Source organism: Orcinus orca, chromosome 2, assembly GCF_937001465.1.
Source record: "Orcinus orca chromosome 2, mOrcOrc1.1, whole genome shotgun sequence".
Classification (NCBI taxonomy): Eukaryota; Metazoa; Chordata; class Mammalia; order Artiodactyla; family Delphinidae; genus Orcinus; species Orcinus orca.
This window is the reverse complement of record NC_064560.1, coordinates 127,056,421-127,079,564: the sequence shown is the minus strand read 5'-3', so window position 1 is coordinate 127,079,564 and position 23,144 is coordinate 127,056,421. Positions and strand designations below refer to the sequence as shown.

Sequence of the window (23,144 nt, the reverse complement as noted above, 5' to 3'; positions counted from 1 at the left end):
GCCCTGGATAGGTTCGAGATGTACGTATCATCTCAGATCGGAACTCACGTCGTTCTAAGGGCATTGCCTATGTGGAATTCTGTGAGATCCAGTCTGTGCCACTTGCCATTGGGCTGACCGGACAGCGGCTGCTGGGAGTGCCTATCATTGTACAGGCCTCACAGGTGAGCAGCCTGAGAAATGGACATAAGAAGATGGAGATAATGGTGGTAGGTGTGGGGCATGACCCATCATTTCCTTCTTCCACAGGCTGAGAAAAACCGACTGGCAGCCATGGCCAACAACCTGCAGAAGGGCAGTGGTGGACCAATGCGCCTCTACGTGGGCTCCCTGCACTTCAATATCACCGAGGACATGCTCCGGGGCATCTTTGAGCCCTTTGGCAAAGTGAGTAGAAAGTGAGGGAAACCTCTGAAGGGAATCGGAAAAAGTGGGGAGGGCGAGTGTACCTTCTCGTTCTGTCTGACCATGATTAACCCATTGCGTGTTTAACGATGGCCATGTGGGTCCATGCTGGAGGAGTTGGGCTCCATCTCTGTATTCATACTGCTCAGGAGACAAATTAGGCACCATGAAATCAAATAATGGGGTCCATATGAAGTAAGATGAGTCAGAAAAAGTGTTTGGGAAAGTGATGGGCTTTATCTCATTTTTAAAATGATTTGGAGAGCTGTAATGGGTTGGTTAGAAAGTTAGAGGTATTTAGAACAATCTGGGTAGGGGACTTCCCTGGCGGTCTAGTGGTTAAGACTCCATGCTTCCACTTCGGGGGCACAGGTTTGATCCCTGGTTGGGAAACTAAGATCCCATGTGCCACATGCTGCACATGGCCAAAAAAATAGAACAGTTTGGGTAGGAAAGATCAAAGGTGTGGCTTAGCCAAAAGATTATTGATTATTTTTCTCTATTCTGCAGATTGATAATATTGTCCTGATGAAGGACTCAGATACAGGCCGCTCTAAAGGTTATGGTTTTATTACGGTGAGTCTCTAGTCTTCAACTTTTTAATTTTAGTTTAGGTTTGTCCACTTGTCTGATTTTGCAGCTTAGCTTCATCCTCCTCCCATAGGAACTGTCTAAATGACCCATAAACCCTGGTGCCTGAAGCTTGGACTAGCCTTCTGCCCCTTGAGATGAGTGCATTGCTTGAGATCATGGCTTTGCTCCTACACTCTGTCAGTGGCACTGGTATGGGGTGTCCAGGAGGTCAACCAGCTTCCCTGGTGCTACAGCTTGCTCTCTGGGTAATAGTAACGATTCCAGGCTGCAGCTAAGAGGTTGGGGGCATGAGGGAGGTTAGGTACGGGCCTTTATAGATGTGCTTTATAGAATTGGTATATTTTCATGATGGGGTGGGAATAAGAAGGTATATACTTCTCTCTGGTCCTACCCAGTTTGAAGCAGTTTCCCCATTGAGAAATATCTTTATATTTAAATACCACTATAGGGAAAACAGTAAGGCCACCTAATAGTGGGCAAGTCTCACCTTTTCCTGACACTCCAACAAAATTGTTTCCAATTCCCATAACTGGTTCTTCCAGCCCCATGTGACTCCAGGCTAGGACTGGCTGCCAGCCACAAAGTCTAATAGAAGCTGATATTTTCTGGGCTCAATCTAGGCAGCATACACCCCCCCAGTTGCCTGCAGGGCAGAGGGGAGGTAGGTTGTGTTCTACCGTGGGAATTGCTCATCTCAGAAGTATCTGGTAAAAGCAAGCCACCTATACCACCTGCCTAGGAACTGTCAGTACCACATGCCAGGCCCTAGGACAGGTAATACCAGAGTAAATAAAGCCAGCTGTGCTGTTCATGGTACAAGTACCATGAACTTGTACCAAGTACAAGGTACTTGTACCAAGTACCTTTTCTAGCTCCCTGTGTGTCTCAGATGCAGAAAGGCTTCTGTGGGGCCTTTTTGCCCTTGTGTTCCTGCCTTTTAGGTCAACACCCTTGACACATAAACAGCAGACTGGGAATTCTCTTTATGCCAGGCTGCTGCTAGTGCTGCTGCTGGAAGGGATGAGAGAGTAGAGGCCTTCTGGCCAGTGGGCCAGAGTCAGCCGCACTGGGGTGGGGTGGGAGTGGGGGTGCAGTCTCGCTTTCAGTACCAGGGTGTGCACCTTCCTGAGCCTGGGCTCTGGAGTTGCACGTTCCTGGTTCTTGACTAAGGACTGAAACTTACTAGTCCTGAGGGCTGAAATTAAAGCTCAGGAGCCTTGGATCTCCGCCTGTCTTACTTCCATTTGATATGTCCATTTGTGAAACAGCCTATCAGGCTGGGCTCCCTACAAATGATGCACTGTTAGGTTCTCAGTGGAGCTGGAGATTGAAAAGCGATTGCCCTTGAGTCAGCTGGAAAAGGTCTTTTTTAGAGAACTATTTGCGGGCATGGGGATCTTAGGTCACATTCCCTGGGAAAGAAAAGTTTGAGCCACAGTGAGCATGCAATTTTCATGGGACAGTAGGACGAGAGAGTATTAGTGGGGCTTTGAGAGCATGTCTGTGGCCAGGAGGTACCTGATATGACCTGGGTTTCTTGTAGTTCTCTGACTCTGAGTGTGCCCGCCGGGCCCTGGAACAGTTGAATGGCTTTGAGCTTGCTGGTCGGCCTATGAGGGTTGGCCATGTGACCGAGCGACTGGATGGTGGCACAGATATCACTTTTCCTGATGGAGACCAGGATCTGGATCTGGGATCAGCGGGTGGACGTTTGCAGCTCATGGCCAAATTGGCAGAAGGTAGGGCTTCTCTGCAGAGTGAAGAACATGGCGTTGAATTTTACATCAAGGGTTAGGACTTAACCCCACCTCGTCTTTTCCTCTGAGGCTCTGGAATCCAGCTGCCGACCACTGCTGCTGTTGCCCAAGCTGCTGCCTTGCAACTGAATGGAGCAGTTCCTTTGGGGGCCCTGAACCCAGCGGCTTTGACGGGTAGGCTTGGACTTGGGAAAGGGAGAGAAGGGTCGGGCCTGGAAGGCAGGAATGCTCTGTGCTAACTCCCTTGTCTCTCTTTGTTCCAGCTCTGAGTCCGGCCCTGAACCTCGCCTCCCAGGCAATCGCCTCCCAGTGCTTCCAGCTTTCCAGCCTCTTTACCCGCCAAACCATGTGAGTCTCAAGGCCCAGCTCATTTCAGTGTTCACAGTTAACTTTCTTTCCTCCGGCTTCCCGTTTACATCTTCTCCATGCCACAGGTAATTAGTGGCGCAGTCCACTGCCTACCTGTGCCTCTGGGTCCTGCCACTCCCTTCTCCACGTCTACCCTTCCATGGCCCCTTCTCTCCATTCTGTGGACCAAACCATCCTGAGGGTGTGAACATTGACGGTGGGGGAACTGGGACCCCCTAGGACACCAAGAAGAGCTCCTGCCCACCGCAGCCGCAGTGGGAATGGACTCTGGTGAGCAAAGCTGCCAGTTGAAGAGAACAGAATCTGCACTTGAATTGAACATCTGTTTCTCTGTATTTATCGTCTCCTGGGATGACCTTCCTTGCCCTTTACAACCACCTCTTACTGATTCCTTGATTCCTCCCCCATTGGGAAGGCCATAGGGCATTAACTGAAGGAACTAACCGCTCTTTGCCTGCCTGTACCTTTACTGTACGGTCTGTCACGGAAAACCTTTAAGACCTCTGGTCTGTGAGGACTTTGGGGTTTGAGGGAGTGAACCTTGAAAGTGCTGGCTTGCTGCTACAAGGGCCCTGGAAGATAGCACAGACGTGTGTTGGGAAGCCTGCCTTAAACCTTAGCTTGGGGCCAGAACTGCTACTGTGGGCTCAACATCTTGCTGGGAGGTGTGGGAATGATCTCTCCTGCCAGCCATTTTGGATGTCTTAGGGGCATTCGGGAGTTCAGTGAAAGGTGGGGTACCTTTCTGGTATCTTCCATCTTCCTTTGTGTAGTTGTCCTTCCTTTGGCCCAGGGTGGGAGGATGGAGGGGAGGCTGCTTCTCTCCACCACTTCCATGTGCCTCTGGAGACTGTGGGCTCAGGCCCAGCTGGGCACACGTGAGTCCTTCTCACTGTATTTTATACCCTTGTGTCTGTGTACATAAATATAAATATATATATATATATAAACTTTGTACAAAAGGCAGGTCCCACGGTTGTGGCGGCGGCTGCCCAAGTGTGGTCTCGGTCCAGTGGTGTGTCTGTCTGACGTTAACTTCTCCTGAGCCAAAACCACGAATGGTTCTAGGGATATAAAACATTTGTAATGCTATTAAGTTTTCTTTTCTTTATTTTAATTTTTTAAATATCTGATCTTTAGAAAGAAAAACAGACAAAAGGCACACATGCCATCTGTATCTGCTTTATACTCCCGTGGTCTTTATGCCCCGTGGTCTCCTTCTGTCTTTATCTTGATTATCTCCAAACCTCCCTGCCTAGTGGACAGACCTCCAGGCTCCCTCTCTCTGCCTGGGGACAGATCTTGTCTTTCCACCAGATGGCAGTGTGACAGTAGCACATTCTGCACCTTGCTCTAAGGGTGTTTCGTGATCCTGAGGAGCTTAAGTACCAGAGAAGCCTTCTAAGCTCACCATTCTTACTTTGTTGAGCTCTGTACCCGCCTTTGGACCTTTTTGTAGTAGACATCCAGTCCAATATCCAAAGGGGTTTGGGCATTATACATCAGGGCTCCCCAGGCCTTAAGTCTGTCATTGTTTGCCCTTTCAGTCCCCCCAACTCTTCTTTCCAATGGCTTTGATAACACAGGCCTGAGTCCGATTGATGAATTTCCAGGGAGCTGAGTATTCCACACATGGCCCTTCCAAAGGTGAGGGCACACCTTCCTCTGCCTGCTTTGTAAGGCTTAGAACAAGGGGCTAGTCCAGAGCCTGGCTCACCAACTAGGGACCAACCAAAAGGAGAAGGTCTGAAGTTCAGGGACAGGGCTCTGTGGGCTTCCTCCATTCTTTACTGGTCTCTGTGCAACAGAATGTTGAGAGTGTATTGTCATGCTAAAAATTTGGATAATTGCTGCTAGGTTTTAACTTGTCAGTTAAGGCTTCTAAGCAGAATGATGGTTTTTTAGTGGTTAGCTTATGACGTTGCTCTTTACACTGCAGTGTTAAGTACCTGAAACCTACTTGTGGCATAAAAGGCCACTGGGACTCTGGAGGGACTTCCAGGCTGCTGCAGTCTCACCCACTGTCACCCCTACCCCTTCCCTGTACTAATTTGCTCTCTGGACCTGGGAGAAGGGAAGGAGGCCACGTTATTTTCAGGTAGGAGCAGCTGACTAAGGCCCAGTCCTTTGCAGTTATTGATGCAGCTGCTAAGGCAACCTGACCTCAGTGCAGACCATTTTTATGCATCCTCCTGAGGCTATGGGCCAGGCCTCCTCATGGCAGTCTTGAACATCTTCAAACTGTAGGTACCCCCAGGCCTTGCTTCCTGCCCTCAGGTGGGCCCCCCCGCACTGCTCAGTTTCCTTATACTCCCATTCCTAGCTGCTTTGGCCTTCCTGCATTTTGGGTCCTTCCACCTCAGTTCTTCCTTGCTCCTTGTTCTTAGAGGCTTGCGTAGCTTTTTGCTGGGAGAGAGACAAGGATGGAAGTAAGGGAATGTCAAAGACAACTTCTTTTCTAGTCTTAACCTACATAAGGTGACAACGTCTAGTGGGTAACAGCCAGTGTCACTGCGTGTGACTCAGTGCCTTCTTATTATTCATCCTTCTATAGAGGGTGGTTGGAGTGGAGAGAAGGGGCAGTGAACAGCCTCTGGGCCCAGCCTAATGTAAAGGAGCCTCCCTCAACCTCCTGCCTGAGCATGGTGGCTAAGGTGGGAGTAGAGATGAGACTGTTGCCCAGGTCTGTTCCCAGCGCAGTTAGAATTTCCCCACGAGTCCTCAATTCTAAATGGGATTTTTCACTTGACTTTCGGCTTATAGCCTCCACTTCTCTCTTTTCTAAGGCAGTGGCATTCCTCCCTGTTCTTTAAACTGCTGTGTTCTTTACATTGGGATTCACCCTACTTCTTTCTTAGGCTCTGTGGGCTACCAGTGGAAGCAGGGTTGTGACCTATGAACCTTTAGTCTTGGTGCTTCTAAGGAAGAGAAATGAGCTAAAAACTTGGAGGTATTCTGTCACAGCCCCTGTTTTCTATTCAAGAGTCTGGTGCGAATCAGGAAGTATTACTTGGACTGGGATTTCCCTGGTGGTCCAGTGGGTAAGACTCCACGCTCCCAATGCAGGGCGGCCCAGGTTCGATCCCTGGTCAGGGAACTAGATCCTGCATGCATGCCGCAACCAAGAAGCTTGCATGCTGCAACTGGAAAAAATTAAGTGGGGGGGAGTATTACTTGGACAGTGCGAAGAGGCTGTCCTGGCACCAAAAAGTGGAGCGGTTAACAATTAATGAGAATTTACGTTTATGCAGGATTTGGTGTGGGTTAGGCATTGTTCTAATCATTTTATATGTATTGAATTGTTTAATCCTCACAACGACCCCTCTGAAGTAGATTCTTTTATTATCTTTACTTTGTTAATGAGGAAACTGATACCCCAAAGGTTAAGTAACTTGTCCCCCGATAATGCAGTTAGCAAGTTTGGGATTTCAGTCCAGTCTAGCTTCAGATCCCTTGATCTTAATCTTAACCTGCCTCAACAACACTGTGGAAGCCAAAGCCTTGGAGTCATGGGGAAGTGTCACTTTTTCTGTCTCTTTACTCATAGTTCTCAGTATATCCTGAATTCTTCCACTTCCATGTCTACTGTCTTGTTCTCTTTTCCTGCCCCTCTTTACTGGTCAAAATCCTGTCCTTTAAGACTGATAATTTCCTAGTTGAAGTTGATTTTCCTTTTCAGTATTCTTGGTCCTATGTAGGTCTTATTCTGACTTTATTTACAGTTCTTTGTAAACTCTGTTACTAGATGGTTATAGCTTGATGAAGCCAGTCATAGATGTGTCTTTTTCATTACTGGTTTTTTTTTTTGCTGTACGCGGGCCTCTCACTGTTGTGGCCTCTCCCATTGCGGAGCACAGGCTCCGGACGCGCAGGCTCAGCAGCCATAGCTCATGGGCCCAGCCGCTCGGTGGCATGTGGGAACTTCCCGGACCGGGGCACGAACCCGCATCCCCTGCATCGGCAGGCGGACTCTCAACCCTGCGCCACCAGGGAAGCCCATTCATTACTGTTTTGTTTGCACATATTTCGTATCTGTTGAGTTGAATTAATTCCCCTCAGTTCAAGTCAGAGCCAGGCTTTCCAGAGGCTGTCCCTTCTAGCCTGCTTTTCCTAGCAGTCTCGTCCATTTCTTCCTCACCGCTGGAAGAGAGGAGGCAGCTTTACTCTTTTTGGTGTTACCATGGTAGCCTGTGAAGCTTTCTAAAGTGCTGCTTGCCACCACGAGAGACTGATGTTTCCATGACAACCAGGTGAAGTCAGTAGTCATGAGCTGAATGCAGGAAAGGGGTTCTGATCTGAAGCTGTGTGTCTGAATCTTCTGACTTCAGATATCCCCCCCTTCCCTCCCAACTTTTGCACTCTATATCCAGAATTGATTGCTTGCAAAGTGTATTCTTTTTTTTTTTTTTTTGGCTGCATTGTGTCTTCGTTGCAGTGTGAAGGCTTCTCATTGCAGTGGCTTCTTGTTGCAGAGCACGGGCTCTAGGCGCACAGGCCTTTACAGTTGCGGCACGCAGGCTCAGTAGTTGTGGCTCGCAGGCTCTAGAGTGCAGGCTCAGTAGTTGTGGTGCATGGGCTTAGTTGCTCCACAGCATGTGGGATCTTCCCGGACCAGGCCTCGAACCTGTGTCTCCTGCATTGGCAGGCGGATTCTTAACCACTGCGCTGCCAGGGAAACCCCTCAAAGTGTGTTCTTGGTTGAGAGAGCTCTGTGTGAGGTGAAGCAGACCAGTCAACTTAGATCGTGTGGGAAGATGGAGGCAAGGAAAGAGATGATCAAAGATCACTTTTAAAAGTTGGATGAGTTCTCTTGGCTCTCCGAGACGATCTGCTCTCAGGAGCCCTTAAGGAGTTGGGTGGAGTTACTGGAGACCCATTAAGCAGTTATTTTTGAGGGCAGTGGGTGGATGAGGTGCCTGAAGATTGGAAAAGAGCCAGTCGGTGCTGGATTGCAAGAGGGAAACAATGACCTTGGAAATCAGAGACTTGTCAGACTCTTGCCAATATTCCAGAAAGGATGGGAACTTGAGTCAGCTTTCAAGCATCCTGAAGCCTACCTGTTTAAAATGAATGGTGCTGAGAATTAGCCTCCTTCTCCCACTTCCTGGGCCCAACCAGGGGACCTCCACCCTGTAGCAGAAAGATCATACTCTAGAACAACACCAAGTGGTTCCGATCTCTCTTCTGCCACAAACCAGCTGAGTAAGCTTAGGTGTTACTTCTCTAACTCAGACTCCTCCCTTTTAGAAAGGAGATGATAACAGTAGTACCTGTCTCGGGGATGTTGTGAGGATTCAATGAGATGATAACCTGTAGAGGCCTTAGAACGTGATAGCTTCCCATTCCTCTGGATGCCTACATACTTGACTTTCTACCTGACCTAATTCTCCTCCCCAACTTTGAGAATGCTCGAGATTTACAGGGGCAGAACTGATGGTGGGGCAATGGTGAAAATAAACCTTCATTGTTCCTGGGCTAAAGTCCCAGGCTTACAAGGTCCTAGGTCACATACAGTCAGGCTACCTTTCAGGAAAACAAATCCCACTGGTCAAATCTCTTTATACTTGAAACTCTATAATCAGGTTACAACCAGATGGCTTTGGAAAATCAAGGTGGGCCCCTCAAGTACCTTCAGGATACCTAGTGCCCTTTGCTTGGTCTGGCTAGGGAAAATCCCAGAGCAGTCTCTGTTATAGTCCTTTGCAAGCATCCCCCCTAATCTCCCCCAAGCATTCCTATAGCACCTGTCTTTGTGGTCTCCAGAGCCTAGCCCTACCTACTCTGGCAGTTTCCTTTCAGAATAGTGTTTTAAATCAGCACAGGTCCTCTGCCTAAAGTTGTAATTTGAACAGAAAAATGGGAAACTGTAGTATAATACCACCCTTAGGCTTCAGTTGCCAATCTTCCCCCCAAAACTACCCAAACAAGAGATCCGATAATGGGTTACCTGTGAGTCTTGCGGGAGGCTGTTGGACTTTGTGGACCACAACTTAAATTTGTATCTCCAGAGTGGTGCCATGCTTTGAGAGATTAGCATGTTACATGGTTGCCTGAATAAGGGACCAGACACAGGTTGCAAAAAAACATTGCTTCTAGGGCTTCCCTGGTGGCGCAGTGGTTGAGAGTCCGCCCGCCGATGCAGGGGACGCGGGTTCGTGCACCGGTCCGGGAAGATCCCACATGCTGCAGAGTAGCTAGGCCCGTGAGCCATGGCCGCTGAGCCTGCGCGTCCGGAGCCTGTGCTCCGCAACGGGAGAGGCCACAACAGTGAGAGGCCCGCGTACCGCAAACAAAAACAAAAACAAAAGAAAAACATTGCTTCTAAATCAACTATACTCCAATAAAAATTTTTTAAAAAAGAAAAATAATAATTTTTGTAAAAAGCATTACTTCCCACTGCTCATTTGTATAATCATGAAGATATTTGCATTTTTATCTAGTCCTCATGATTATCCTACAGGATAGGTATTATTATCCTCATTTTATTTATTTATCTATTTATTGGCCACGCCTTGTGGCAGGCAGGATCTTAGTTCCCACCGGAAGTGCAGAGTCCTAACCACTGGGCCGCCAGGGAAGCCCTTATTCTCCTTTTATAATTGGGAAGAGCTGAGGTTCAGAAAGACAAGAGAGGTTAAGAGTGACTTTCTCCATAGACTTCCATCCAGAAAATAGTGAGCATGAGTGCCAGGTAAAAGGCTTGCACAGCCCCATTGAATTTATATTCATGCCTTGAGTTTACAAGGCCACCAAGCTGTAGAGTCATGACATCAAGACTCAAATTCCTTGAGTATTTCCATCAGAGAGCCACCAGGTGATAAAGGACTAAGAAGCAGAATGCTCTTGTCTGGTTTTGGGACCCTTTGACATCCTCCCAAATTTTGCTTCCTTCTGTACAGGGAGGGTCTTTACCTCATCATGTGGCAGGCTGCCCACCATTTCTCCTGTACATTTGCTCATGTGGTTTTGCCGCAAGACATTTCTTTTCCTTCTTTCCCCCATCTATCTACAGCCTATTGTATAACCTTCAAGGCCCAGTTCCTAAAACATGTCTTCCAAATGTTCTGTCTCTTCCATTCAGACTCTTAGAGCACGTGATATAGCTTGCAGTTAGATAGTCAGAATGTGGTATAGTTTGCTGCTGTTTTGGCCATGGTAGTGCTGCCTCCAACTTGGCCTGTCTCTCCAGCTCAATTGTAAGCTGCTTAAGGGCAGGGATAGTGCCTTATCTGTATTTGTTTTCTCTGTAGGGCCCAGCACAGTGACTGGCATATGGCAGTACTTGAGCAGAGCAACAAGCATTTGTAGATGAAGGATTAAAACGTCCAGGAAGATTTTACTTAGACTGATGTGGATTGGAACAATTAGATTAATAAAAAGATGTATGTATGGGTGGACTTTCTGGGGGTGAGGATTTAATGCAGAAGACTTGCGGAGTGTCCTTCCATGACTCCGGCAGTCCTTCAGAAGAGGAGAGCCCCTGTTCCAGTCTCTAAAGAGGGTTAGATGCAGCAGGGCAGAAAGGCCCAGTTGTAAGCGGAGGCCCAGAGCAGAGGGATAACTTCTAAGACAGGACTGGCCTCACTTCTGGCCTCTCAGGGAGAGAACACCCAGTCTATGCTCTTGGCCAATGAGGAGGCCTTGTGGGCCAGGAGGCATGGGGTTAGTAGAGGTTGGGCAGGGACTCGGCTGATAAGGGAGCACAGACCCCAAGTCAAAATTACAGTGGTTAAGAGGAGCACGGGGCTTCCCTGGTGACTCAGTGGTTAAGAATCCGCCTGCCAATCTGCCTGCTCGAACCCAGGTTCAAGCCCTGGTCCGGGAAGATCCCACATGCCCGGAGCAACTAAGCCCGTGCACCACAACTACTGAGCCTGCGCTCTGGAGCCCGCATGCCACAACTACTGAAGCCCGTGCACCTAGAGCCCATGCTCCGCAACAGGAGAGGCCACCGCAGTGAAAAGCCTGCACACCGCAACAAAGAGTAGCCCCTGCTCTCTGCAACTAGAGAAAGCCGCGCGCAGCAACAAAGACCCAACAGAGCCAAAAATAATAAATAAATAAATTTATTTTTAAAAAAAAAGAGGCGCATGAGGGCAGAGAGGATCTTACCTGGCACAGGCAGCTCAGCATCGGGCCCCTTTGCTGGTCTCATGCCAGCGCAGATCAGCAGCCTGGGCTTACTTTGCCTTGATCAGAGGGAGGGAGAAGAGTGGCTAGGATCTCAGAGAAGACCCCACCTCTCCCAAGTCTAGCAGGAGTGGGGCTTCAGCTTCTGTCTGTTCTGAGCTCTTTCCTGTAGGCGTCTGGAGGGAACACACAGATGGGTCGGGCTGATGGAACTGGCTGAGTTGGGGGGAGGGAAGCTTGTGGCGTGTGTGGCTCCCCTCATGGGGGAGGTCCTGCTGTCATCATCTTTAGACTTCTGCCACATGAAAGGCACTGGGCCTTCTGGTTCCTCATTCTCCCCTCCTGCCACATTTGACCAGTGGTGGTACTCTTCCTCTAGAAAACCCTTCTCCCTGGGCAATAGCCACTACCAGCTCAACCCTAGTTCCTCCACCACTTCTTTGGCAGCTGCATCCCCACCTTCTCTATCTGCCTGTCCCCAGGATTCTCTCTTTGGTCCCTCTTCTTTCTCTGGAACACCAAAGCTTTGTTTTGTTTTAAATGATTTAGCTTAGGGACTTCCCTGGTGGCACAGCGGTTAAGAATCCGCCTGCCAATGCAGGGGACATGGGTTCGATCCCTGGTCCGGAAAGATCCCACATGCTGCGGAGCAACTGAACCCATGTGCCACAACTACTGAGGCTGTGAGCCACAACTACTGAAGCCTGCATGCCTAGAGCCCGTGCTTTGCAACAAGAGAAGCCACCACAATGAGAAGCCTGCCCACCGCAACAAAGTAGCCCCCGCTCTCCGCAACTAGAGAAAACCCGCGAGCAGCAACAAAGACCCAATGCAGCCAAAAATAAATACATTTATTTTAAAAAGTTATTTATTTAGCCATAGTTAAAAACCCAAAAGGTAGAAAAAAGGCATGCAGTGAAAAGTAAACCTCCTACACTTGTCGTCCACCCACCCAGTTCCCCTTCTCAGCAGCAGTCAGTACCATCCCGGCTTGTGATTTGTTGGGTCACAGACCCCTTTGGAAATCTGATGAAATTCATGAACCTATTAGACAAATGCATGACTGCACAAACGCATCAGATTGTACCATTTCACAAGAATCACAGACCCCTAAAACCCATGTGTGGTTTGAGGCTAAGGATCCCAGCCTGTATTGCACCCTCTTAGTCTCTCCCTTAGTGGGTCCCTGGTGCAAAATGAAAATGCAGGGTTCCTTCTTCAAGGAGCCTCGTTCAAGTGACAGCAGAGCATTAAACTAAGCATGGGGCCCTGTGCGACTGCCCTGCATCTCATCCTTTCCTCTGGCTTTTCTACTACCATTGGTATGGCAATTATTCTCCTATCTGTGTCTCTTGCCCTAACTTGTTCTGAATTTCAGACTCAGCTGTCCAGGGATGTATTTCTGAGCATCTCAAACTCAAGAGTCTCCAAAATGGAGCCATTTACCGGCTACCTCCCCTGCCCCCTAACTCCCAGTTCCTCACCATCCTCCCATCACCTGCAACTTCTCCCTGTCTTTATACCCAGCCACTCAGTTGCAAGTCCCACAGATTCTGACTGTAAGTTCCATGCCGCCTCTCCTTTCCCACTGCCATCTCCCTCAGTGTGGTCCTTCATTACCTTCCATGTGTATTTCTGTGATTGTCCCCTAAACTCATCTCTTCAGGCCTTGCCTCTGCTGCTTCAGTCCATCTCCTTGCCTCCCCTTCCCAAAGGACCAGCCCCATCATGTCACTTACACACTCAAAACCCTTCAGTGACTCTCACTGCCTACAGAATTGGGCACAAACTCCTTTGCCTGGCATTTAAGGTCCTTTGCAATAGGGCTCCCAAACTTCTTTTCAGTGCTCATCTCAGCCCTCCTCTTCATGTCCCTGAGGTTTCAACGCAACTATAGGACCATCTGGTCCCTTAACGCGCCCAGTGTGTTTTCCTGCAGTTTACAATTTGCACTGCCGCTGTTCCTGGTCCCCAGAGTTTAGAGCTGGCTTACGCCACTATAGCCGTGTAATTTCTCTGGCCCTTTTACCACAGCCACTGCCCATGGCTCTGCCCATAGTGTCCCCTGCATTCTTTCTACTGTCCCTCTCCCTCTTCCCCTCATCCTCACTGAAGGGGAACCTCAGATGTAAGGCTGGATACAATCACCATTAAGTATCAAGAAGACGAGAGTGCAATCCCAGCTCTATTGCTTATTGACCTCAGGCAAGTTACTGTTTCTTCCACAGTAAAAGAGGTAGTGACACCATATAGTCATTAAAGAATTGAGATAAATAAAGTCCTAAGGATAGTGTCATTATTCATATCATCATCTCATCACCTGTGCTGGGCTGGTCCCCCTTGGCTCCTCCCCAGCTGCAAGGACTCAGGAGACATCTCATCCCTCTTTCCATCGAGTTCTGGGAAGTTGGGTGGGGTAGAGTGGAGGCCTGGCCCTCAGGTGCTCGGGTAGCTGTATTGTATGTCTAGGGGTGAGGGGAACTGCTGCCTCTGCTCTTTGTTCAGACTCTTAGCTCAGGCAGCAGCAGGCGTGGGCGTCCCCAGGGGAGGCACTGACAGCTTCAGTTCTCACAGGAACCTTGCAGGTGACAGCTGGGGAGGTGCAGGCCAACCCTATCACGCCCCAGCTGATGGGCCTCCCTGTTGGATGTGGCTCCACCTTGAAGCAGCCCAGGCCACAGCTGAGTGTACTTCCAGGCGCAAAATGTAGCCTCCAGGGCTTCCCTGGTGGCGCAGTGGTTGAGAGTCCGCCTGCCGATGCGGGGGACGCGGGTTCGTGCCCCGGTCCGGGAGGATCCTACGTGCCGCAGAGCGGCTGGGCCCGTGAGCCATGGCCGCTGAGCCTGCGCGTCCGGAGCCTGTGCTCCGCGGCGGGAGAAGCCGCAGCGGTGAGAGGCCCACGTACCGCAAAAAAAAAAAAAAAAAAAAAATGTAGCCTCCAGCGGGCTCCTTGCCGGTAAGGGGTAAGGTGATGGGGACTTGGTCACCGAGTTACCAAATTAATTCTAACGGGTCCCTGCTCCTCTCCAGGTCTGTTTTTTCATTGGCAAAGGGACAAGCTGGGCTCCGTAATCTTTAGGGGCCTTTTGCCCCTTGTTATGACTACTCCAGGACTAAGTCAGTTCCGGAGTCTCCCTAGAACCGTTACAGACAAGAAAACTCAGGCTCAGAGGAGCAAGGAACCTAAATCCACCCATCCCTTCCGTGGGGGGATTTTGAGAACAGAGGGTCAAAGTAAGCAAGTGCAGTAGAAAAATTCTTTATTGAAAAGGGAAGGGTGGCTGCCTTGCTGGTGCCTCCTGGGACCTGGCTAAAGGCGGGTTGCCACCGCTCAGCTCTTCAGGCAAGTCTCTGCACACCTTCCCCTTAATAACCTTAAAGGGGAAGTGCTGTGGTAAATCACAATCAATTCAGAAGAACAGCGCTTCCAGGCCCTTGCCTTTAAGAACTTCTTAAAGGCAAAGTGCACAAGTGTAGCAGATCAGAGCCAGGACGCTTTAGGAAAGTCTCAAAGAAGCGGCTCCGTGTCTTTACCTTTAAGGATCTCTTAAAGTTGAGGCATATTCGCGCTGAGTACAAAGGTGGAAAACTGTAAAGGAGTTTACAAAGCACTTTTCCAGTTCTTGCTTTTAGCATCTCTTTACGGGAGAGGTGGTCAAGCGTGAATTAACAAAAAAACAAAATACCTCGCAGAACTACTTTCCTCCCCGCCCGCAGGAAGCCGCCCCGCCCAACAGCCGCTGCACGACCCCCGCGGGTCAGCGTCCTCGCCTTCCAGGAGCCCCGAGGCCGGGAGGTAACCGGAGAGCGCGCGGAGCGGGTGGGGCGACGCCTGCCGGGGTCCGGGGGCGGGGGGCCCGGCTCCCGTAGTCACACCGGGGCGTCCCGGGAGTTTCTGGTTTCCTAGACTGTCTTCACAGAGGAAGCCGGACGGGGGCGGGGCGGGGCGAGGGGGCGAGCGGAGGGCGCGGTGACCATGGCGACCGCGGTGACCATGGCGACCGCGGCTCAGAGAACGGAGAGGTCGTGACACGACCTGGAGCGCTGCTTGAAGAACTTGGTGTTGCGCGGCACCAGGTTGGCAAGGAAGCGCTTGGCCTTCTTGGTGAGGCTCTCGCGGCGCGTGGGCGGCGCGGGGCCCTCGGGCCTGCCCGACTCGGGCTGCGGGCCCCCAGCGCGGTTCGGGCCCCGCCGCAGCCGGATCTGGCGCACCGCTCCCTCGAAGAGCTCCCGCGTGTTGTGGTGCAGCGCGGCCGACGTCTCGATGTGCTTGCAGCTCAGTGTCCCTGCCAGATGGCGGCCCTCTGCAGGAAGGGACGTGTTCAGGCGCCCGCCCGCCCACCCACCCACGGGGCTGCGCTGGGCCCGGGGCCGGGCGAGGCTGGGCCTGGGGGGCCCAGGGCGTGCAGTGGAAAGGGATTGGGGCAAATGGATCTCTTGCAACTGATAGAACAAGCAGGGATTAAGTGGAGGGCGGTGGTGGTGTGGAGGGGGAGGGAGAAAGGGGCCTTGAGAAGAGGTGAGGGGGAGGAGAAGGGAGTCTGGGGTCCTAGGCGTGGGCATTGAGAGTCTGCCCCTAGCCTGGGGCTAACTGCAATTTTGTGCACCCAGGAGGTTAAAAGGCCTTATGGAGAAGAGGTGTCCTGGAAGGGAGAGGGTTCCCTGAGATTGCAAACATGGATGAGGTTCAGGGTACTCACCCTCCAGTGAGACCTCCCGGGAGCGGGCCAGGTCACTCTTGTTTCCAACGAGGATGACAGGCAGGTCATGTTGGGGCCTCCCAGCCCTGAGCCGTAGTAGGGTCTCTGGAACTTTGGAGAAGCTTTGTCGATCGGTGACCGAGAAGACGATGAGAAAGGCATCCCCCGTCTGAAGGCAGTGGTCCTGCAGCCACCCCCCTGCATCCCCCTGCAGATGGGCAGAGAGTCGTGGAATGTCAGGGCTGGAGGCATGGGAGAACCTGCCCAGCACCTTACACCTCAAGGATGAGGAGCCAGGATGTGAGGGAGAAGCCACCTGCTTAGGACACAGAGCTAGTTAATGGCAGAATCTCCATACTCGGGGTGCGTTTGTGGAGGAGGGAGAAGTTTGTAATGTGAGCTCCACATGGGCGAATGGGGGACATAGGATCCTAGACAGCCCATCCTACTTTCTTATGCTTAAGCTCTTAAAAAATGAATGCTATTCAAGTGTGTGTAATTTGGCCTCTCGTTTCTGCATAGTAATCATTTATGTCCAAATATTCACAAGTCCTCACTTTTTTCCCCTTCCCCGACATTACAGAGCCCTGAGCTTCTGTCCTCTCAGATCAGGATCTTCTAGGCTGAAAAATATACAGAGGGGGTCAGTTTCAGGGTGTTCAGCCTGGCTTGCAGTTGCAGGGTTTGTCGAATCCAGATCCTAACTTTCCTCTGGGTCAGAAGATCCTGGAAACCAGACAGCAGCTCTCAATACCATGGTGTGTGCATAGGTGTGAGCCTTTGCTCTCTGAGACAATATATATGAAAGGTCAGGTTCCACTACATGTTAAAACCAGGGGCTGTAGTCCCACCAGCCTTCAGCCTTCAGCCATACTTTGCCCCTCCTCAGCTCTCCCAGGTTTCATCACCTGCTTGCAGCCACATCTTAGTTCTCACCTGTTCCCAGATGTCATAAACAACTAGAGTCACTTCCTCCTTATCCACCATGATGCGTCTCTCATAGGTGTCCTCTGTTGGGAAATAGGGACAGGGAATAGAGCCCATTAGGAGGCTCCCCAACACCTGTTAGACCTGGTAACCAGGGATGCTTTAGATCCCAGCCCTTTAGATCCCTCCCTCCAGGGAGGTTGCCACAGAAAGCATTGAAACAGTTTCTCTTAGGTTCTGGCCTCCAGGACTGTTCATGCCTTGAGCTCTTCCATCCCTGACTAGGGCTCCAGAGGCACCCTCAATTCTTGCAGGGCTCCCCCAAATACCTGGGTTCTCCAGCTCGTGAGCACTGTCTCCCTGGAGACCACCGAAAGTGCCTGCTAGGGTGCTCTTGCCCACGCCGCTCTCCCCCACCAGCATGACCTTGAATATGCCATCCTTTTGGGTGGGGGCTGCCTCCCCTGAGCCCAGGGAGTCAGAGGAGCCAGAGGATGAGGCTTGAGGTGGCCAGTCAAGTTCATCTACAGCCTGGGCCCGCCGCAGCTGGTGCTTGTAGGGGACAGGCATACTTCCTCTTCGTCTGGGGGCCCCCGGGGCAGGGGGTGGCCCGCCCCAGTCCAACCCTGCCAACAGTTTCTCTGGCTTCTTCAGCAGTGTAGCATCTGCTTCTGGGGGGGCAAAGAGAAGGAAGCTATGAGTGGGGTATGCCTAGACACCTGCAGAGGACTCAGTCCTGGCTGCTCCAGCCTCAGAGGCCCAGTCCATGACCGTGACCCAGAAGGAGCTGAGAATCTTTGGTCTGACCTTCTTCCACTGAACTCCACCAGAAGCCTGAACTGGTGGGGCTCCCAGGGGCTGACCTGAAGGCTTGCCCAGTGTGGTTCTAGCCACAACCCATTCAAAACATGCCCCATGCAGGGGAGGCACCTGTGTGCAGGCTTGCACACCCACTCACACTTCACACTGACACACAGGCACACCCCCAGACTAGGCCTCTGGCCGGGGGCTGCCCCTCCTTCCACCGGGAGGCCCTGCCCCCTCCTGCTTCCTACACTGATGATCCCCACACAGGGGATGAACTGAAGCTGCTGCCCAGGTTCTGGGGTTGGGTACTGATAGAGTCAAAAACTTTGTGGGGAGTCTGTTCCCAGGGAAGGGCCTTTGCTCACTGAGATGTGTGTGTTGGGTCTCTATGGGTGTGTTAAAGGGGCTGCCTCTTCCCATGGCCCTGTAGGTAAGCATCCCCCAATGCATGTCTGTGTGTGAGAATCCTTCTGCACCCCTGGCTGTCCCTGTGAGTCTGACAGAATATTGTGTTCGTCGTGAGGCTGAGGGAGGGAGAGAGAAAGGGAGGGAGGAGGAGAAATAGCGAGAGAGCAGGAGCAGGGAGAGTGACAATGCACGGGCCAGGGTAACTGGAGGAGGAACCACAGACATAACAAAGGGGGATAGAGAGAGGCTGGAAATAGCCCAGGATCAATACTTGACTGGCAGCCAGGGCCTCCAGGAGCCAGAGAAACCCTCAAAACGGTTCCCCAGGGTAGCCCCCTGCCCGTGATTCCCAGGCTTGTGGGCTGCCCCTCGTCTTTCCCCCTTCCCTCCTGCCCGTCCCAACCTCTTGGGAATGAGGCAGACCTAGGGGCTAAGTACCAGATTCCCCAGGGAAGCCCTGGGTGATGGGTGAGGGGACATTTAGGCAGCCCACCTCTGTCCCCTAGCCCCGCACCTCATACGAGCCCCAGTCCTAGTGTGGGCAGGAGGCTTCCCCACTTCCTGAGTTGCTCTTCCCCTCTTGCTGTTTGCGTTCGAGCTCCTTCAACCCCTAGTTCTGACCTCCCCACCAAAGCTTCAGCTCCCACCCCCATGGTTGCAGCCAGCACCTGCCAGCTCAGCCCTCACCTGGTGTGGGCGTCCCTGGCGGGGAGGCCCGGTGGCTGCTGGCGGGGCAGAGTGCTGTGGTTTCTGTGTCCGTGTCCATGTCGGTGTCGAGGTCCGTGTGCATCGGTGTGCGTGTGCGTGTGCAGCCTGGCGGCTTGCAGCACCCGCTCCCTCACTCAGCAGCACTGTCAGCTTTTCCCTTTAAATACCACCCCCCCATGCCCTCCCCCTAGACACCTGGGGAAACAGTCCCACCCCCTGATGAGGTCACATATGCTAATGAGCCGTGATGTCAGCGGGATTCCCTCCTTTCTGCCCCCCCCCCCCGCCCCCTTTGCGTCGCTTCCCTCTGGGAGCACACACACTGCGGAGTCTGGTTAAGACATGAACAGAACAAAGTCAGAGGGGCAGAAGAGACGGGTTCAGAGAAGTGGGGTGAGGGGTCAGTGGGCAAGGGAGCTGAGGATGGGAGGAGGCAAGGACCCAGGGCCTGGGTGGTCTTTCTCCAGGAGCCAGGACTATGTGTGATTTGTCTCCGTATCCCAGCCCCTTAGCCCAGTGTTCAGCCCAGAGTGGGAGCTCAGTAGCTAAATGGAGGGGCTAAAGGAAGAAACCAAAAAAGACGCAGGGACAGGAGGACAGCCACCCCGCCACCAAGCTTCTCTGCCACCCCCTCTTCCCCATATTACCCCTTCTGGGCTAAGGTCCACAGCAGTACCCATTTCCCGGCCTGGCCCCTAGGCAGATGGGGGCTTTGAGGAAGGAGACATGGCTGCTTTGTTTGGCAGCTTCATTTTTTCACTAGGTTCAGGTGGGTACAAACCATTGTGGGGACTTCTTCCCCATCTCTCCCTCCCTGCCTGGCCCACCAACCTCGTGTTAATCAGAGCAGGAAAAAAGGGAGAGACAGCTAGCCCTCTAGAAGTTCCCAATCCCCAGTGCAGGTGCCAGCCCCCTTCTCAGTGCTCTCTGGGGCAGCCCCAGGCCTTCTGGGCTACACAGGGCAGACACACAATGACACCTACCTCTGGGGCAGGAGGGAAGCCAGGATAGCGGGGCTCCTTTACTGCTCCTTTTCTGCTGGGTCCCTTTCCCTTCAGGCTCCCACTCTTGTCTTCCCGGTGCCCCCAAGGACCCAAACACACATTCCGATTTCCTGGCCCCTTCTCTCCCCATTTTTGCCAGATGCTGTGCTAAGCACCTTCCTGCATTCTCTCCTTTCATCCTCCTGACCCTGAGGCTCAGAGTGGTGGGTGAGTGGCCTGTGCCCCAAATCAATCATGCAGCTGGAAAATGGGGACACCAGGATTCCCACCCAGATCTTTCCAATGCCAAAGACTGTTTTTCGTCTCTATGCTATGCTGCCTTCCTTGTCTTAAATATTCCAGCTGTCTCCTATTATTGGGGACAATCTATATTGCGATCTTCAGTGGACTTTTCCAATTGAAGAAGCAAATAGTGATCTAGGGATTACTAGTGCAGTGACGCTTCACTTATGTGGAGGTCAACTGCAGGGTAACGTTGTGGGGTCTAGAGGGAGCAGGAAGAACTCTTAAGCAGCTAGTCTTCATGTGCTTCACTCACTGGACAGACTCTACAGTCCTCAGTTACAGCCTACTTGTTCTTACTTTATTCACAATTTTAATGTGTCCATGTGTGTTCCTGTGCTCAAAGATTACAAGCACATTTACAGCAGCTAGCGACCCCTGATAGCTTGGTAGCAAGGGAAGCAATATCACAGAAAACTTTTAAAGCAGTCGTAAGCATTTAAAAAGTGGTCCAAGGTCACCTGGCATTAAGGCAAATTGCTTTTCTGACACTGTTACAGCTTCTGAAAACATTGCTGCCGAGGTTTTTGGTGTCTATGAATGATCCTCAGCTATCCAGAAGGATTTATAGTGCGGATGGGCTGAAGATGAGTGTAATGTTTTAGAGTGATTTCCTTCCACAATGAGTTTTTTAAAAGTTTTAAATTGTAAAGGGTTGAGCTTTATGTTTCTGGAAAACTCATTTAGGTGGTAGAATTCATTTCTATGATACTAGATAAGAGTGTCAGTGGCTGGAGACCCCAGCGAAGATTCTTGACCATGACTTCTGCCTGCACTCAATCCAGCCTTAGGCCATAGATGCATGCTTGGTTTCATCTTGAACCACTCTCTCTCTTGTCCCACTGGTAAGAGGCTGTGCACTTGCCCAGGTCAAGGCTCCCTCAGGAATTGGAGGTCCTGTGTAATAGTGGGACAGACTGAGATTTGGAACCGAGCTGATCCAGATTTAAGTCTGCCTCTCAGTAGAGACTGGAGCAGTATTCCTCTGAAGCTGCTCATGAGCCTGTGAATTGGGGCTGTGATGCCCACGGCACAGCCTTGTTGTGAGGGTTAGCTACGTGTGATAAAGGGTTTGGCACTCAGCAGGTTGCCCAACAATTTGGTGCTCCCACAGTCTCAGGCTGTGTGGCTGGGGGTCCCTTTCCCCTCCCAGCGTGGCCTGGAGCTTGGTTCAGGCCCAGATTCTGCTCCTTAAGGACCAAATTCTGGTATCTGCTCAGATTTATCTCAGATTTTCAGCCTGATCCCCATCTCATAACTGAGATCACCTCCCTCCTCCCCACCAAGGGCCTTTGCATGAGTCCCACACCCCCGATACTGGGCACCTTGGACAGTGGTGTCTATCCTGATAGGATCTGAAGTCACCTCATTTCTTTTTCCTTGGGCCGTGGTGAAAATAACTTGGGTGACAGCCCCCTAGTGCCCCACCCTTGCCTGGGTAAGACCCTCTATCTTAGTTTCCCCATTCTGCCTGTACAAGGTCAGTCCCCTCTCCCCGCCACCTGGGGCTTCACTGTGGCTGACAAAAACGGTGTTACTGCTTGCACCTCGTAGATCACACACCCAGCACGTAGAGGAATCTTCTTTCAGGCCCATAAATCTACATGCACAGGGCTTCCTAGTGAACTCTACCTTCAAGTCCTCCCTCCAGCATTCTGAAGCGTTCCACCATGAGGAACATTCTTCTACCTTAAATCTCTGTCCACTTTCAAGTTTCAAATACCCCTAGGAGGTGAAAGGTCTGGAGCAGGACAACGATGAGGATATCAGGCTGAAGGTTTCGAGCTGGCTATGGAGAAGGAGAGGAGCAGGGAGAGGCAGACGCCAGGTGATGGAGAGGCATGGGAGGGGAAATCAACATTCCCTGCCTCACTGTTTCCACTGGGCCTAACGCTGGTGGGACCCAGTGATTGTTTACACTGGGGAAGGCAGGCCCAGAGGGAGAACAGCAAGCAAGGATGAGAATCTCTGGAGCCCCTTCCCCAATCTCTGGAGAGGGCGTGGAGTGAAAGGTGCTTGAGTCTTCCCCAAGCCAAGATGCCAGTGTCCCAGGACTGTACTATGTCCCCTCGGCCACTTCCCTAGGCTCCTGCTTGCTGGGAGAGGGAACGGTATGCAATTAGTGCTGGGTGTGAGGATGCTGGCAGTGTGTCATCAACAGGGCCCCTCCACCAGGGAGGTGGGGATAGGCTGGGCCAGGCAGGAAGGGTAAGGGAGCCTAAGGGGGAGCCCTTTCTCCGGGGACTGATTGTTAGGGAATGCCTCAGCTCTGCTCCTGTGGGCATCACACCCACTCCCACAGGCTCTTTCTAAATCCTTTGTCCTGGCTGATTTTCCTTTTAAACTCTGGGACCGCTCTGTCAGCTTGCTTACCACAGGCTGGGTCCCAACATTTCTCACAGATCATTCCCCCCTCCTCCGTTACCCTCTCCAGCTCTATGGCTCTGGCTATTGCTTGTGTTCCTGCGCCCCTTTCTCAGGAAGTCCAGGGTCCCTCTTACAGCCCTAGCCCTTACTGTCCCCTTAGTTTGCTTATCGTATGGACTCTCACCTCGCCTAAAATTCACAATTCTATACCAACTACTGACAGCATTCTTTAGGATCTAGTTTGGGCCCTCTTCCAGGAAGACCTCTTGGATCTGGCCAAGGTGATGCTAGCATCTTCACACCCTGAATGATTATGATTTTTCTCTGGACGCATCTTTGCCCGCTTTGAGGCATCCTGGCTGCGAGTTCATCTGTCTTGCCTAGGACAGACTGAAAATGCCTGGTAGGGTGGAGGATGGAGGGCAGGAGTGTTTCACCAGGGACAGTCTGCTTCTGTGATTAGTGCTCTGCGAGTACTCCATAAATGGGAAGTTTCTCAGCTGCAGGGCCCAGCGGGCTCATGACTTCCGGCCTGGCGGTGAGTAAGGAGGCTAGGTGCTCACTGCTGGTGTCAGTCACTGTAGAGCTGGGCCCCAGGCAGCGAGTGGAGGTGGAGAGGGTTAGTCTTAGGGTTCCTAGAATTTTCTTACCCTCTGAGTGGTATAAAAAACAAGGATGGGTAGTTG

General features: G+C 51.6%; 2 protein-coding genes across 8 annotated transcripts in view; one reads left to right on the top strand and one right to left on the bottom strand.

Annotated features, from left to right (window-relative positions):
• RBM23 (RNA binding motif protein 23) overlaps positions 1 to 14,938 on the top strand; it is a 21,272-nt gene extending 6,334 nt beyond the window's left edge. For 4 of the 6 annotated variants that reach the window (XM_012537906.3, XM_033411633.2, XM_033411631.2 and 1 more), the window contains 7 exons: positions 12 to 164; positions 250 to 387; positions 916 to 981; positions 2,543 to 2,738; positions 2,826 to 2,930; positions 3,020 to 3,104; positions 3,191 to 14,938. In XM_012537906.3, coding sequence (XP_012393360.1) covers positions 12 to 164; positions 250 to 387; positions 916 to 981; positions 2,543 to 2,738; positions 2,826 to 2,930; positions 3,020 to 3,104; positions 3,191 to 3,194 — 747 coding nt within the window. In that variant the 3' untranslated portion in view covers positions 3,195 to 14,938. Of the gene's footprint in view, positions 1 to 11; positions 165 to 249; positions 388 to 915; positions 982 to 2,542; positions 2,739 to 2,825; positions 2,931 to 3,019 lie in introns of all 6 variants that reach the window. The other 2 variants (XM_049706454.1, XM_049706453.1) reach the window with 1 other exon arrangement.
• Positions 14,499 to 23,144, bottom strand: REM2 (RRAD and GEM like GTPase 2). 2 transcript variants are annotated; one of them, XM_033411695.2, is made up of 5 exons: positions 21,724 to 23,144; positions 17,212 to 17,553; positions 16,892 to 16,965; positions 15,956 to 16,163; positions 14,499 to 15,559 (listed from the first exon to the last, which is right to left on the bottom strand). In XM_033411695.2, the coding sequence occupies exons 1-5, from the start codon at positions 21,770 to 21,772 to the stop codon at positions 15,264 to 15,266; spliced, it is 969 nt and encodes a 322-aa protein (XP_033267586.1). In that variant the 5' UTR covers positions 21,773 to 23,144; the 3' UTR covers positions 14,499 to 15,263. The 2 variants fall into 2 exon arrangements, with proteins under 2 accessions (XP_033267586.1, XP_004283239.1); XM_004283191.4 differs by lacking the exon at positions 21,724 to 23,144 and adding an exon at positions 18,785 to 18,977.

Coding starts and splice junctions, on each gene's coding strand:
- REM2 (XM_004283191.4), bottom strand. CDS start 18,887: ATGCACACGGACCTCGACACCGACATGGACACGGACACAGAAACCACA. Junction 16,164..16,891: donor TTTATGACATCTGGGAACAG/GTGAGAACTAAG, acceptor GCCCATCTGCAG/GGGGATGCAGGGGGGTGGCT. Junction 15,560..15,955: donor CCGGGAGGTCTCACTGGAGG/GTGAGTACCCTG, acceptor CCCTTCCTGCAG/AGGGCCGCCATCTGGCAGGG.